General features: G+C 42.1%; 1 protein-coding gene across 1 annotated transcript in view; it reads left to right on the top strand.

The window, feature by feature from the left end:
* The window catches only part of LOC126455965 (facilitated trehalose transporter Tret1-like), a 170,351-nt gene that overhangs the window by 117,200 nt on the left and 35,028 nt on the right, over positions 1 to 18,123 (top strand). Inside the window, exon 10 of the mRNA XM_050091722.1 lies at positions 15,002 to 15,226. Coding sequence (XP_049947679.1) covers positions 15,002 to 15,226 — 225 coding nt within the window. The remainder of the gene's footprint in view (positions 1 to 15,001; positions 15,227 to 18,123) is intronic.

Raw genomic sequence — 18,123 nt, 5'->3', positions numbered from 1 at the left:
GTGTTTCCTCGGTTGCTTACTTTATAACACGGCTCGTAAGTAGTTCCCAATATACAATCGTCAGTCCAAAAACTTTCGAGACTGGATTTAAACAAAAGGTATAGAAACCTTACGATGTTGGTGTTAATACTCCAGTCTCCCCAAAACTGAGTACAACGCACAGAACGTTCATAAAATCGTGTGAAACTGTCAGAAAAATTCTTCCTTGGGTGTTGCTCACCTCACGCATCACATAGACTCGAATGTGAATTTCAGCATTTTGTCGCTCTGTAGTAGGTTCTTATTGATAACACAGTCTTTCCACCCGCGATGACTTTCTTTCAGGAAGGAAATGTCCACGTTTGGAATTTCAATCACGTTGCAGCAGGCGTCGACGCGTCTTTGTTTTTCTTAGGGACATTTGGATATTTGCATAAAATTTTCCATTATTCAAAACATTCTCCAGAATATTTTGAACACTTGATTTAGACACGTCCAGTTCGTTCCTCCGTCAACGGTCTTCCCGCAGAGGTAACACCAGTTCCTGTCAGATCACCGAAGCTAAGCGCTGTCGGGCTGGGATAGCACTTGGATGGCTGACCATCCGGTCTGCCGAGGGCTGTTGGCAAGTGGGATGCCCTCACTCCTTGTGAGGCAAACTGAGAAGCTATTTGATTGAGAAGAAGCGGTTCTGGTCTCATAAACTGACTTACGGCCGGGAGAGCCACATGCCCCTCCATATCCGCATCCAGTGACCCCTGCTAGATGAGGATGACACGGCGGCCGGTAGGTATCGTTGGGCCTTCATGGTCTGTTTTGGCAGAATTTAGTTTACTTTTTATTCGTTGCTCCTTTGCTATTTGTGACACAATAACGTAAGCATGCTACAGTCACAAGTTCACTACTTAACTCTGGCCTGTTCACATCTGACTGGTCGAATGCACATCGTGGATATTGACAGTTGAAGCTGCGCCGTACTTACTGCGCTGACGTCAGTTAAATCGACAGGAACAGAATCAGTCTCAGAACTTTTCAGACGGACAGAGTACATCCACATCGCATACATTCCTTTACACACAAATAGTATTCCAATTTATTGGAGGAAAATGATTTTAGTTACTCTTTTTCACAGCATATTTTTGTTATTTTGAAGTGTCCTCTTTCTAGTCTACAGTGTCCTCTGAATGGAGATCCAGGATCTCTTGTTACGCTCTCTGTGTGATTTCAACGCCTTTGTGTTGGCTCGCATCGTCTAGGAACCTTCCGCTATTAGCGATGTTAATGAGCTGAACAGGTTTTTCTACTACCTCGTCACCGGCGGTAACGACTCTGTTATCCTGCCGTTGTCTGCTCCTACAGCAATTCATCTTGCGGTTGAGGCTGTATGCAAGACTAAAGATGCGAAATATAGGCTTACTATACAGAATGGTTATATCACGAACAAGCGTTCTTCTCATAGAAAAGCCGGGAAGTGAATACTTTCTCTTTAAAATCTCTTTCGTGTGTTCTCCACAATGGGAATCAATTACCGACTGAGTGCTCTAGACGTTTTTGCGTGAAGCACTTTTATCCTACTCGACTGGTCTTCGCAGCTGACCTACCCGAATTACCAGTTTTCCAACTTATTCCATGAAAGCTGGTCTAGTTCTAGAGCTGTTCTTACGGAATCCCAGATTTTGTTCGCATTTTGCGTACAGTTACGCTAAATGATGAAAGAAAAGTATCCAGATTTCTAGTCCATAATTTTCACCATTTTGTGAATAGGAGCCTCTTAAATGAAGGGTTAAAAAATGCCAACAATTACAAAATTTTAGCTACGTCTGAAGTGCCGTATTTCAGTGAATAAAACTGTTGTAAGACTGTAAAACTTGGCAAGATGCTTGAACAGTTTGCACTATGCTCATTCTGAAAGGTTCTTGCCCTTTGATTCACTATTTTTGCCCCAAGCTACATCCAAAGTCTTCGTTAATTTGTTTCACGGTAAAATTTCTTCCAGATTTACGTAGCTTCATTTCTTTTCTTGGTACAGGATCTTATTGTCTAGTAGCTTGTACAATTGTTCATAAAATTTTGTTACAGAGATCCACGTGACAAAATATTGCCCAGCTTAAAAATACTTGCTGAATTTCTATAGCTAATTTGTCAGAATTTGATTAAGTAGTCTGCAGTTCGTTCGAATTTGATGGTCCTCCTTTAAAAGCTCTTTACAATATGATCCCCGCAAAGGTTCAGATTTTCTTGCCAATGACTGAGTCTAAATTCTTCACTGAAACTCGAGCCAGAACGACTAAATAACGGTTCCTTTTGTTCAGAAGAATATTTTCCAATATTTTGCTGCTTTTTGCTTGAATTGTAGGTCAGCAAGTGTTAACTGAACCATCCAAATTAGCGAAAGTACGTTTTGGCAGGGCTTCTTCACTTGCTTAATTCATCAGACTTCCGAAGCAATAATACGAAAACTCACCTGCAGAACAAGTGTTAACTGAAGTTTTTTGTAATTATTACTTTTTTCTTGTGTAAGACGGTTCAAAAAAGTTGGAAAATTTCAGGACAACCCCTATGTTTCATTCCTTACTCAAAACATACTAAATTAATGGTTGTATTTACTACTGCTTTCCAACACGTAGCATTATCTTACAACACAGTCCTCCAATACAGTCATTTGCGAGGAAAAGTTTAGTGTATAATTGCAGAGCTTCAAGGAAAAAGCAAACATGAGAGTCTTCATATTTTGCAGGAGGAAGATTACTCTTTCATATGGTGGTTTACAGAAGTATGTATCAAGCATCATATTTTAAAGTGATTAAATTTAGAGGAAGTATAAACACGCCGCTAGCAACCGTTATACAGGATGTTAGGGATATAGGTACAGATATTGGTAATAATAGGAACCATACTTTAGAATGATTACTGTTCTTCTCTGGGTCTAACAGCTTTCTCACAAACGCATCACATAATTTACTACCTGATGTTTCCTAAACAGTCGTAACTGCACCACGAAGTAGACCTCGCCTGTCTGTATAGACTGCCCATTTTGCATCCACATCTCGACACTTAAGAACCTTACCCGCTGCCCAGGGAAAATAACGTTAATGCCCTGCTTGCGTCATTTGTACTTCAGAGGTACTAACCAACGTAAAAACATTCTATTCTTAATACCAGTAATTATTATTTTCCAAATGAAGTAAATACTGATGTAATGTTGTTCAGTGCACTGTCCTCAGCCATCAGTAGAAATATCTGCATTTACACCTCTGGTACTCCGTAAACTATGTGAAGAGATCAAACTATATAAAGGTGGACGAAATTTTGCCGTAACAAGAATTTATTGACAATTTTGAATATCGCTTGGAGTAAAAAATAGTGACTTAAATTACGTAAAATCTACAGAAAGTCTATAGTGTAAACTGATTAAGCCTCTAGCTAAGTATTACAGCTTTACCACAATTATTCACTGAAAGAAAGAGCTTCAAACTTAGGCAAGAAATTCTGAAATGTAGCTGCATTTTATCGCCTTCCACTTGAGAGCTTTTACTCACAATATATTGAAATTTGAGGGTATAAATTTGTATATCTTTCTTTGATCATTTGGCAAATTCTCACAAAAACTGATCAAAACTGACCTAGAGAGGGAAAGTAGACCACGTGACACGGAATCACACATCTCACCAGCATAAGTTCGTTTTAATTATGTTTTCTTGCCTTACATGAGTTTTTATCTACCAGTTATGCAGTTGCACCTGATGATGTAGCTATAACTTTGCGAAACCGATCATGCCGATAAATAAATGACTTACAGCTAAGGCGGTCTTATCTTTTCTAAACGATATATCCAGGCTGCGGCTGCTCTGTACACAATGTCTGCTGAGTCAAAATATTGTACTTTGCAGCGCAACCCTTTCTTCATTAAAGACAACAGCAGTGACGAAACGAGCGGCTGTATGAAGTTCATTAGCACGGACATTGACACCGGCTGTAAACGAAACTGAATGAAAAAAAAATCCAGAGACCTACGTTACTACTGACAACGCGTACGCAGTCGCACTGAAAATAAATGTAAGCGATGGAACGAAAATGAACAAAACCACAGAAAGAATCATTCTGTTGTTTCGACAAACATTCAATTTACAATCGGCTATCGATTAAAGGCGGCATCCCAGGTTCCGCGGGTGGTTGGAGAGATCTCATATTCTGCCTCTTACGATAATAATCAGTTTTATGCTATGGAAACCAGTGTTAGGCAGCTGACGCGAGAGTCCCTATGTTCTGGTGGACGTCTTTCACCCTGCCCTACGCACGGCCTGTTACGAAGTAACAAGTGTGTTTCGGTGTCGTGTGGATTGCTGCGATGGTTGTTGTACAGGGCAGGGTTGGTTTCACGATGTTTCTCATTGAGGGAAGGGAGAGGGTGAAAATGGCGCCGTTATACACCCTACTTCTCTCTAACCGCACCAAGGGAACCTCCATTTTCATCTGGCAGGCTTGAAACTTCGGTTACTGTATGTTTTGCCTTCAAATTCGGTGCACCCAAGAACTAGCACATTTTATGATTACACTAGCACTGCTGAGGTTACGTTTTGGATCATTTATTCTTCTTCAGTGTTTCGTCTGAGCTGAACTGCCCCAAGCACGCCAGAAGACGTAACTGTCTTATTTCGAAATCTATCATGCGAATTAAATATCAACAATATGACAGCTGAGCAGTTTATCCAGTAGCAGTATATCAAATAAACTGTACGGGGCAGTCAAATGAAAAGGAGACAGGTGGACATAAAGTCAGTCAGTAAACTTTTATTTATTTCAAAACAAATCGCCATAACTATTAATACACTTATCTTAGTGTAAGGAAAGTTGTTCAGTGACTTCATGGAAAAACATTTGGGTTGTCAACGGAACCATGATTGTACCCAAGCGTGCACCCCTTCGTACAAAGCAAATTGACAGCCACGAACGTCTTTCTTCAGGGGTCCAAAAATAAGGAAATCTGATGAGGAGAGATTGGGGCTGTATGGAGGGTGTGTAAGAGCTTCCCAGGGAAATTCCTGCAGTGCAGTCGAAACAGCCTTGATAACTTGTAAGCGGGCATTATCCTGCAATGTTCTGATGCCGTCTGTCAACATTCCTGGGCGTTTGTGGTTGATGGCGTGATTCAGTGTTTGCACAGTGTCAACGTACCGCTGTGCGTTAGTTGTTGGCCGAGTTCCAGAGTGTCCAACGGGTCGATGGGAGCGAATAGATGTGCTTCCATTGTTGGTTCTACGCTTGCTCTCCGACGCAGAATGATGACGGTATGTTTAATATCCCGCCACAATACGGGACAGGAAACAATACTGTTCATCGTGAACCTGTCCCAAGTGCTGCAGTGGTATCGGGAATCCACTGGGCGCACATCATCCAGAACATCGAACGCTCTGTCACGATGGCGTGAACGGTACTGTGACTTACGCCCAGCACGGGCCGACCATGCGCCGCCAGTCATTTCTGACGGTAGTATCCACTGCAGCCGTGACAGAAGGGGTAATGGCACGATGAGATTGTCCTGGCCGACTGCCCTCTTTCCATGACACCCGACCCTCTCGAAATCGTCTATTCCTTTGAAATACACTTGCACGTGACATACTGCGCTCGCCGTACACTGCAGACAATCGGGCATGAATTTCACTTCCTGAAACTCATTCTGCAGCCAGAAACTACACTACACCTTGCTGTTCATCTTTCCCACTCCTCCATAGCGTCTTCTCACGTACACAAGACTTGCTGACCTCTCATGCCGAGCACGTCAAGTTATCGAATTATTGTCCAGATACTTTACGTGCCTTTTTCCGCGCGATATCCTTAGACGAAACGGTTGCACAGTGGTTATCGTCGTGTCTTCTTAATTCTGCATCCCGCGTTCGAAAAACCCGATTATTACTTTTATTTTTGGTTGACATTTATACAGGGTGCTTCCGTAAGAGCGTGCAAAAAATGTAATAGGACGTAGCGAATGCATGTTTGTAGGTGGAGTTATTCAGCCGACAAATAATTGTTAAAATTCATGGTGAAACTTATCCTCTATGTCCTGTTAAATTTTTGCACGCCCTTACGGAAGCAACCTGTACACTCATGTCTGTAGAAGATTAGTACACTAATGTTTTCCTGTGTATACTGATATACTGCTGTCCTTATTCGTCTACTAATTTTGTCATACCAATAAATTTAAAAAAAGAATGAAAACAATATGTGAAACTGTTTGTCGTGAAAATCCCGTAGTATATCTTGATTCATAATCAACTGCAAGCGCCAGTTTTCAGAAAAGTGTTCCCATAAATATACCGTGCAGCGAAATTATTGCCAAAGACGAAATCTTCATCAATATTAACAACGTTTCCGTACCGAGTGAGATTCATACGAAAATATTTCACTGTGGCAAACCGCCTTGCACGATGCTCGTGATGTTTGGAATATCTGTGTTCAGAACGTTTATACGAATAGTATTATCCAAGGCAATGCACCAAATCTCCCTGAAGAATAAACATATGAATAAAAAATATAAGAATTAATATAAGAATTGATATGGGAATGAAATAGCACAATTTGAGAATATTAAAGGACTGAAATCCCTCAACATACCATACCCACACGTATTATATAATAAATGTGTGCCACTTACTGTGAAATGCAACTGCAATTTTTTAATCAGAATAAAGCCCATGTAATCCCTAATTTGATAAGAAACATTCGTTTAGTAACTTAGTACGAACAAGGATAGATTAATGAAAACAATATGAATGATGAAAAAAAATATTAAAGTTTGGAACACGGGGCGCGAAACTGAAAAGCTGTGGCGCTAACTATGCGCCAACATTTCTTCTGAGAATATCGCGCCGTAGAAGGCACATAAGGCACCTCGAAAATACCTCGAGAACTTTGGCTACAGTCTTTTCAGAAACGGTCGAGTATCTACTGATAAGCTGAGACATGCGTTCGCTTACTTTGACTCGTCTTCTAGGAAATCGAGTGATAGCACTTGGTGTGTCCTCCTAGTGAGTGGTCATTGCGTCTGCCTGCCATGCAGCGAACCCGGGTTCGATTTCCGGCCGGGTCGAAGATTTTCTCGCTCGGGTACTCGGTGTTGTTTTGTTCTCATCATCATTTCACTATCGTAGACATGCAAATTGTCCAGTGTGGTGTCAACTGAAAAGACTTACAACTCGGCAGCCGAACATACCGAGGTGGGAACTCCGAACCATCAATACCATACAATCGTTTTTGTCCCGTATAGACCGACGTGGAGGTTCCATCCATGAAGATTAATCAAACCAGAATAACGTGTACTACAATTGAGGCGGTCAATTCCAAAACTGAATGTGTCCATATGAAGTGAAATGGAGGAAAACGTAAAAAATTATTAGGTTATTTAGTACTGAAATTGAATAGCTATAAAAATGAGTTCAATGCAGAATATTGTTTCAAACAGATATCTGGTTGTTAATATAATATGTACTGCCATTTTTCGTAAATAATAGCAAATGTTAAATGGAGTTATTGACTTTTGGGAAGCACAAGGGTACATGCACATTGTTGGAGCTAACAAACATGGAGTTTTGGAATGCATAAAATATGGTTTCTGGAAATATTGAAATGTTCACAAGAAGTCTAAGAGGTATTCCCACATCAATATAACTATAAAACAGTGCAATGAATAATGTAATCACCATAGACGATATAGATATCCTATTATCATTTGCGTCATAATGCAATTAAAGAATATGATTTGCTTCTCTGCGTAAAATTTTGACATGATTAAGACTTTAGCAGACTTTGATAACCAAGTTGACCAAGTAACTTAGCTTTTAATGCACCATCTCCTGCTGTTTTGACTCTCTGGATGTGTTCTTGCAACTCAGAGCATTTTCAGCCTTTTGTCTGTAGCCGGTGTCTTGAAACTTATATTTAGTATTAAAAATATAATTGTTATGAAAGAAAATGTGTTTCACTTTAGTTTCAGTATTTTGTGCTGCATTGTACATCATCGAAAAAATTTTGATGTATAGTTCACTTGACAGTTACTAGCGCTTTGAATCATCACGGCAGCAACGTGATTAACGGAAGTCAGAGACTAAATGAATTTCTGTACACCTGTTTGTTTCGTGTACTTTTATGAACTGGTATCTTTCTATTGATGTTAACCCAGTGACGGCCGAGGTGGCCGAAGGTTCTAGGCGCTATAGTCTGGAACCGCGTGACCGCTACGGTCGCAGGTTTGAATCCTGCCTCGGGCATGGATGTGTGTGATGTCCTTAGATTAGTTAGGTTTAAGTAGTTCTAAGTTCTAGGGGACTGATGACCTCAGAAGTTAAGTCCCATAGTGCTCAGAGTCATTTGAACCATTTTTGTTTACCCAGTCCTTAACTATTCTTTACAAAGCCTCTGAATTCTAAATTTCGAAATTCCCAAAATGAAAACAAATGTATTTAGACACACTTGGAATAAGTCTCCCTTTCCAGAAATAAGTTTACGTGTATGGAATCTCAGTGTAACATCTTTGCTTTTTTTTCTTGTACTCATTCATGGTCTTTGACATTGTGGACCTTCTTGCGTGACGTAACAAAGAATGAACGAAACTTGAAATACGTTATTGTGAGATTTGTAAAATGACTGGCGAAACCTTCTGATATGTTGAATTTCAAGATCGAGGCATTTAAAGTCAAACATTCGAGGATAATTGTAAGTAGGTTTCTTTAGAAGAGATTTGGATGAGTGTCTGAAATATTGAAAAAATGTGTGTCTGTTATAGTTTGACTACTTAATGCGTTACATACAAATGGCATTCACGAGACATACCTATATATTTAAAACCAAAAAAGAGCAGCACACATAAGATTCAGAAAAGGTTAATTTATAGTTTCATGGAGATCCACGATTTAATTTGAAATATGCTATGCATAAACTACAGGTAAATGTTGTAGGAAAAACTATAAATGTTTCAAAACCATTCTTACCCTCCACGTTTCTCTTTTTTTTTCCATGTAGGGACATCTCATTTAATTTTCCTTTTCCTACTACGTCATGATTCAGTGACAGTAATAGTACTTCCACAAACTCTAACACTAGCTTCTTCCACATCCATGTTGCTCTGCCTCATTACAGTTACTGCGCCCAGTAACGTTAAATGTTATCTATTAGACAAAAACCAGTGCAAAAGTACACTCATGCTCAGAAGAAACAGCACAACTTGAAGGACTAAAGACTGACATTCATAGTCATAGGACATGTACATTAGCACGTTCTGCAGAAATGATTAGCAATTCAGTCACCTTGGTTCAGCATGTGTCCTGTTGCCTAGTAGGCACAGGGTCCGCCATGGGCCCTCATAACTTGCTCCCGTGTGATAGTATCGACGGGTATAAGGCACGAATGGCATCCTATGGTATAGCCATCCATGCTGCGTTCACTTGATTTCAAAGTTCTTCTGTGGTGGCTGGCATTGGGTCACAGCACTGCATCTTTCACTTCACAATATCCCACACATTTTCGGTTGGCTACAACTCTGGTGATAGGGCGGGCCAGGGCAAAAGGCTGACATCCTATGACGTCAAGAAGGCACCTGTTCGTGCAGATACATGTGGTCATGCATTGTCTTGCTGAAGAAGGGCGATTGGGGTGTAATGCGGGAAGTGGGATGGTTACGGGTTGGAGTATGTCATTCACGTAGATTACAATGGTCACAGTGCCCTGGACAAGCACCAACGGTGATTTGTGATTGTACCCAACACCAGCCGACACCATAAAGCGTTGAGTTGGCGTTGTACGTCATGTACGAATGTACTCAATGTGGTGGCGCTCCCTCTGTCTGAGGGTAACCAAAATGTGGCCATCATTTTCAAACAAACAGAATCTGAATTCCTCCGAAAATTCTACCTGGTGCCATTCCTGTCCAAATAACGTCGTTCTATCCACCATTGTCGTCCAGCATGTTTCTGCACATTCGTTGAAGGCAGGCGGAGAAGTAATCGACGCGCACGTAATCCATGCCGTAATAAACGGCGGCGGACAATCACCCCTCATAGTGTACGATGTGTTCCACTATTCCACAGCTGGGCCAGAGCGGAGTAGGAGGCAGATCAGTCCTGCAATGAAATTCGGGTGAGGTGTCGATCTTCTCGGGGATGGTCTGGGTGCTGCGACCTGACCTATCTCATCGTTTTCTACGGCCTTCCGTGAACCATTCCGCACAAACCAGTTGGTCTGCTGAAACACTTCGCTCCACATGATCAAAAGTTTCCTGGATTGATGTATCACATTCTCATGGCAACAATGCGCCCTCTTTCAAACTCACTGATTTGACGGTACGGTTCGCGCATATGTCTGCGAGGCATCCTGAACGTCTGCTCAAGTCACACTGGTCCATTACCTTCACTTTATAGCGACAACGAGAGCCGCAGGACCATTTTACCGGTAGGTGGTGTTGCGCCGCGATACCGATGTCGACCTTGAAAACGCGGGTCGATGTAGTTCAAATGCTAATCCTTTCTGCAGAACATAATAATGTACATCTCCTGTGAATATAAACGTCCTACCTCCAGTTGTTCAAGGTCTTCTGATTTTCGTGAGCATGAGTGTACATTGTTGTTCCATTGTTTGAACTCTTTATACTGATTATTTCCAGATAATTACGTGTGTATTGTGATTATAAACATTACCAATAAAACTGTTTCATCCTGCAGCATAGTGTTACATGAGCACAGTTTCTTTTCAGTCTCCTCAGAGTCAAGAAAATGACTCATATTACAGAGTGTAATATGACCAGTTGGGCCTATTTTGCTTTAGTACATTATGACACACATAACAGATGAACATTTCTTTCAGAAACTATGTAATTTACTTTCACATGCGACATATAGGGCGACAATTATTGAACTGTAAGCAAAACAACGTAAATTATTTTCAATCTGCAGTGTGCAGAAACTTTATTCAACACGTAAACGTCATTACAGATATTCGGATTTAGGTTATGACACGTTCGATATGCCCGTCATCATTGGCGGTGGTGTGGCGCAGACGTATAGCGAAATTCTGCATGACCCGCTGAAGTGTCAGGACACCGATGCTGTCAGTGACCTCCTGAATGGCTGTTTTCAGTTCAGCAGTGGTTTTGGGACTATTGCTGTACACCTTGTCTTTGATATAGCCCCACAAAAAGGAGGCGCATGTGTTCAGATCGGGAGAATATGGCATACAATCTGTCACTGCCCATGTGCCCATACCAATGGCCTCTGGGTACCCCAGAGCCAGAATGCCGTCCCCAAGATGCTCCTCCAGGACATTACTCTCCTGCTTCGATGGGGTCGAACTCCGTCTTGCATAAAATACTTCTTGTCGAAATTAGGTTCACTTTGGATAATGGACATGAAATCATCTTCCAAAATCTTTACATACCATTCGGCAGTCACCGTGCCATCGCTGGCCGGAGTGGCCGTGCGGTTCTAGGCACTACAGTCTGGAACCGGGCGACCGCTACGGTCGCAGATTCGAATCCTGCCTCGGGCATGGATGTGTGTGATGTCCTTAGGTTGGTTAGGGTTAAGTAGTTCTAAGTTCTAGGGGACTGATGACCTCAGAAGTTAAGTCCCATAGTGCTCAGAGCCATTTGAACCATTCACCGTGCCATCAAGGAATATGGCGCCGATTGTTCCGCGACTGCACATTGCACACCACACAGCCACCCGTTGAGGGTGAAGATACTTCTCGATTGCGAAATATGGATTCTCAGGCCCCCAACTGTGCCAATTTTGTTTATTGACGAACCATTCCAAATGAAAGTGACCTTCGTCACTTAACCAAACGATACAACCGCATACTAATTTCCATCATGCCCCGCGGCCAACCGTGCAGTTTGAGCGTCCTAGCGCAAACCGTTCAGAAGTTACGGCGATTTGATTTCATATAGTTCAGTAACTGTCACCCTGTACAATCTTTCGGAACACAACATACAGGGGACATACTTACTGCTGGAACTGAACGCAAAGTCCGCTTTTTAATATCCACGGGACGCGAGAAGTGGCGGACAAAATTCTTTTACCACCTTACAAAGACTGCTGCAAACATTGTGGAAGGTGCGATTTCTAGATTTTCGAATTTTTTGTACATGTTGAATTTTGGAACTTCTAACAATACCGCCAGCCGGAGTGGCCGTGCGGTTCTAGGCGCTACAGTCTGGAGCCGAGCGACCGCTACGGTCGCAGGTTCGAATCCTGCCTCGGGCATGGATGTGTGTAATGTCCTTAGGTTAGTTAGGTTTAATTAGTTCTAAGTTCTAGCCGACTGATGACCTCAGAAGTTAAGTCGCATAGTGCTCAGAGCCATTTGAACCATTTGAACAATACCACCACTTGCAAAGTAGGTTAGAAGTCAGATTAATAATGTTGCTCACGCAGCATATATTCGCTTTATCGGGCAACAACAAAGTTGTTGACTTTGGATGGTATCGTCAGAATGGAAATAATGAAGTCACTGTAAAAAAGTCATTAATTTTGGATTCCCACGTATATTTCGTCGAAAATGTTATGGCTCATCTTGTTGATTCTAGGGTGATTCCACTTTGACTGCTAGAAGGTCCAGATCTGTATTTTAGCAATATTTGAAGACCTAACAAATGCGTTTTTCAGGAAATTCTTAATGATCAAACAATCCCATATCAGAACAAGGGTATGGTAAAAATAATTTTTGACTTGATGTTCACGATCCACATTTTTATTAAACTTCTTGTAAATTCACATTTACTTCTTCTTAATTGTCACATCATCAAGAAAACAGTTTTGTATCAATCTTCATATATTTCATTTCCACTTTAACCAAACACAAGACTTGACTGTTCTTTTACAAAGCGAAATAACAACTTAACCTCTGCAACGTGAAACAAAGACTGCTCTGTGCGCATTCGCGCCAAAACGGTTACAAGTAAGTCAAAGATTATGACAGTCTCACAGAAATGAATACACACAAGAACCATATAATTGTAATATATCGGTACATCTGAGTACCTATATATTACTAAAACCAAATGTGACTATTGTCACAAAACTATGTCTGTTACTTCGCAGAAAAGTAGTGCGATATTACTGGTATCGAGAACTGGGGTTGGAGTGCCGTAATGGTCACGTAAATAAAGAACAATTACCAACTGACCGCCTCAACTATAAAATTGGTGCGTTGTACATTATAGCGCATCATATGTACCGACTTGACAGAAAATCCTAGAAAGTTCTGGTCTTACGTTAAATCAGTAAGTGGCTCGAAACAGCATATCCAGACACTCCGGGATGATGATGGGATTGAAACAGAGGATGACACGCGTAAAGCTGAAATACTAAACACCTTTTTCCAAAGCTGTTTCACAGAAGAAGACCTCACTGCAGTTCCTTCTCTAAATCCTCGCACAAACGAAAAAATGGCTGACATCGAAATAAGTGTCCAAAGAATAGAAAAGCAACTGGAATCACTCAACAGAGGAAAGTCCACTGGACCTGACGAGATACCAATTCGATTCTACACAGAGTACCCGAAAGAGCTTGCGCTCCTTCTAATAACCGTGTACCGCAAGTCTCTAGAGGAACGGAAGGTTCCAAATGATTGGAAAAGAGCACAGGTAGTCCCAGTCTTCAAGAAGGGTCGTCGAGCAGATGTGCGAAACTATAGACCTATATCTCTAACTTCGATCTGTTGTAGAATTTTAGAACATGTTTTTTGCTCGCGTATCATGTCGTTTCTGGAAACCCAGAATCTACTCTGTAGGAAACAACATGGATTCCGGAAACAGCGATCGTGTGAGACCCAACTCGCTTTATTTGTTCATGAGACGCAGAAAATATTAGATACAGGCTCCCAGGTAGATGCTATTTTCCTTGACTTCCGGAAGGCGTTCGATAGAATTCCGCACTGTCGCCTGATAAACAAAGTAAGAGCCTACGGAATAACAGACCAGCTGTGTGGCAGAATTGAAGACTTTTTTGCAAACAGAACACAGCATGTTGTTCTCAATGGAGAGACGTCTACAGACGTTCAGGTAATTTCTGACGTGCCACAGGGGAGTGTTATGGGACCATTGCTTTTCACAATATATATAAATGACCTAGTAGATAGTGTTGGAAGTCCCATGCGGCTTTTCGCGGATGATGCTGTAGTGTATAGAGAAGTTGCAGCATTAGAAAATTGCAGAAATACAGGAAGATCTGCAGCGGATAGGCACTTGGTGCAGGGAGTGGCAACTAACCCATAGCATAGACAAATGTAATGTATTGCGAATACATAGAAAGAAGGATCCTTTTGTATGATTATATGATAGCGGAACAAACAGTGGTAGCAGTTACTTCTGTAAAATATCTGGGAATATGTGTGCGGAACGATTTGAAGTGGAATGATCATATAAAATTAGTTGTTGGTAAGACGGGTACCAGGTTGAGATTTATTGGGAGAGTCCTTAGAAAATATAGTCCATCAACAAAGGAGGTGGCATAAAAAACACTCGTTCGACCTATAGTTCAGTATTGCTCATCAGTGTGGGATCCGTACCAGGTCGGGTTGACGGAGGAGATGGAGAAGATCCAAAGAAGAGGGGCGCGTTTCGTCACAGGGTTATTTGGTTAGCGTGATAGCGTTACGGAGATGTTTAGCAACTGGCAGACTCTGCAAGAAAGGCGCTCTGCATCGCGGTGTAGCTTTCTTTCCAGGTTTCGAGAGGGTGCGTTTCTGGATGAGGTAACGAATACATTGCTTCCCCCTACTTAGACCTCCCGAGGAGATCACGAACGTAAAATTAGAGCGATTCGAGAGCGCACGGAGGCTTTCCGGCAGTCGTTCTTCCCGCGAACCATACGCGACTGGAACAGGAAAGGGAGGTAATGACAGTGGCACGTAAAGTGCCCTCCGCCACACACCGTTGGGTGGCTTGAGGAGTATAAATGTAGATGTAGATGTAGATGAAGAACGTAGTTACGATCCACGAGGTATGCGAATATCTAACGACGGCTTGTGTCGGCAGGTGGAGGACTTCCCGGAAGACGACGACGACGAGATCGCGGCGTGGTGCGAGTCCGCGGCGTGCCGCAAGGTGGTGGCGCTGCTGGGGCGCGGCACGCTGAAGCCGCTGCTGGTGGTCAGCGTGCTCTTCTTCTTCCAGAACTGGGCCGCCGCCACCGCCGTCCGCCCCTATGCCGTCGAGGTCTGCGACAAGTTCGGCATGCCCATCGACTCGCACTGGGCCACCGTGAGTACTGCGTCTGCTTGCTCTCCTCCGTTGTTGTAGCCATCTTCGTGCCCCGATGACCGAGTGACCCTAATCGTTCACAAAATTTAAGGTAATCGTTTCAGAAGTAAAGAACTGATTATTGGGTTAACAGTGTACACGTTATTCTTACAAACAGCTTAGTCCACTCTCTTCTTCATACATCCTGATTGTTGTTGTTGTTACTGAAACTTTCCTGTCTCCTCTACAGGGTGTTGCAAAAAGGTACGGCCAAACTTTCAGGAAACATTCCTCACACACAAATAAATAAAAGATGTTACGTGGACATTTGTCCGGAAACGCTTAATTTCCATGTTAGAGCTCATTTTAGTTTAGTCAGTATGTACTGTACTTCCTCGATTCACCGGCAGTTGGCCCAATTGAAGGAAGATAATGTTGACTTCGGTGCTTGTGTTGACATGCGACTCATTGCTCTACAGTACTAGCATCAAGCACATCAGTACGCAGCATCAACAGGTTAGTGTTCATCACGAACGTGGTTTTGCAGTCAGTGCAATGTTTACAAATGCGGAGTTGGCAGATGCCCATTTGATGTATGGATTAGCACGGGGCAATAGCCGTGGTGCGGTACGTTTGTATCGAGACAGATCTCCAGAACGAAGGTGTCCCGACAGGAAGACGTTCGAAGCAATTGGTCGGCGTCTTAGGGAGCACGGAACATTCCAGCCTATGACTCGCGGCTGGGGAAGACCTAGAACACCTGCAATGGACGAGGCAATTCTTCGTGCAGGTGACGATAACGCTAATGTCAGCGTCAGAGAAGTTGCTGCTGTACAAGGTAACGTTGACCACGTCACTGTATGGAGAGTGCTACGGGAGAACCAGTTGTTTCCGTACCATGTACAGCGTGTGCAGGCACTATCAGCAGCTGATTGGCCTCCACGGGTACACTTCTGCGAATGGTTCATCCAACAATGTGTCAATCCTCATTTCAGTGCAAATGTCCTCTTTACGGATGAGGCCTCATTCCAACGTGATCAAATTGTAAATTTTCACAATCAACATGTGTGGGCTGACTAGAATCCGCACGCAATTGTGCAATCAAGTCACCAACACAGATTTTCTTTGAACGTTTGGGCAGGCATTGTTGGTGATGTCTTGATTGGGCCCCATGTTCTTCCACCTACGCTCAATGGAGCACGTTATCATGATTTCATACGGGATACTCCACCTGTGCTGCTAGAACATGTGCCTTTACAAGTACGACACAACATGTGGTTCATACACGATGGAGCTCCTGCACATTTCAGTCGAAGTGTTCGTACGCTTCTCAACAACAGATTCGGTGACCGATGGGTTGGTAGAGGCGGACCAATTCTATGGCCTCCACGCTCTCCTGACCTCAACCCTCTTGACTTTCATTTAAGGGGGCATTTGAAAGCTCTTGTCTACGCAAACCCGGTACCAAATGTAGAGACTCTTCGTGCTCGTATTGAGTATGGCTGTGATACAATACGCCATTCTTCAGGGCTGCATCAGCGCATCAGGGATTCCATGCGACTGAGGGTGGATGCATGTATCCTCGCTAACGGAGGACATTTTGAACATTTCCTGTAACATAGTGTTTGAAGTCACGCTGGTACGTTCTGTTGCTGTGTGTTTCCATTCCATGATTAATGTGATTTGAAGAGAAGTAATAAAATGAGCTCTAACATGGAAAGTAAGCGTTTCCGGACACATGTCCACATAACATATTTTCTTTCTTTTTTTTTTTTTGTTACGCAACTTCCCTTCTACAATAACCTATGAAACCTTTCCTTAGGATTTCCATCTCTTACTTAGCAATAACAAATTAAATCTCCCCTTTGAAATTTATTCTCTTTCTCAATCTTCGCATACAAATTTAATTGCTGTTTATTAAAAGTGATTTTCTGATTATTTCGACGAAACATAGAATGTGTCGTCGTCGTGGCCCTCAGTCGTTATCTGCAATAACCCAAAACTGTTCCTTACCTTTTTTACTGTTACTGGATCGCCATCTGACTGCCACATCGAACTGCGACATGAATATACTTCTTCTGGTTTACTATACTCTATTAACTGCTGGTGGGCTGTCATAATAAGTGGCTGTATTTATTACCAAAGCTGACGTTATTCTTTAATAGCAAAGCTGACGTTATTTTTTAATTAATTTGACTGAAGTTACGTAATTCATAATTATACTTTTTCTTGACAACAATAAAATTTTTGCAAAGTTTTATGTTGATGGTTTTTGGGATGGATTGTAATCAGTAATGCAACATTGCCGGCAAAAATTAATTATATTCTGAAAACGCTTCAAATATTTACTGTTGGTAATGAAATGATTTTACAAACGTTCAAATGGGACTTACTTTTTACAATAATCTTAGAACTAGCGTTGCGCAAACATACCTTCAGTAGTCTTGAGTTTCGCAAAGAAAATAATTCAATAATATTAGTTCCTCTTATGATAATAGTTGGTTGATGTCGCTGTACATCCGTTTATAATCTCTTGTAAATCATAGCTGGTGGCTGGCAGGCACACCGCTTCTCTCAACCTCTCGCTTCAGACCTGCTACCGACTCGCTTCACTTCTCGCTTGCTACTGACATCCTACGAACACTAAGGTGCGGTCTCTCCTGCCAACAATGCTTTCTGGTGCAGACAATCCCTGCTACCGTTACAAAATATATCAATGCTCGGTCTTTCCCGCTCTTTTCCTAAAATGTATCCGTACGCGGTTTCTCCCGCCATTTTAAAGTTATATCAACAATACTTTGGTGCAGATATTCCCTGCTACCACAGTTATTTCCAACATGACAAATATTAATTATTCCCACTTAATCCTATTAATAAAATATAAACATCTTTCATAAATTGTGATTTGACAATAGACA

The sequence above is a fragment of the Schistocerca serialis genome, chromosome 2 (assembly GCF_023864345.2).
Source record: "Schistocerca serialis cubense isolate TAMUIC-IGC-003099 chromosome 2, iqSchSeri2.2, whole genome shotgun sequence".
Lineage (NCBI taxonomy): Eukaryota > Metazoa > Arthropoda > Insecta > Orthoptera > Acrididae > Schistocerca > Schistocerca serialis.
This window is presented reverse-complemented; position numbering and strand designations above follow the sequence as displayed.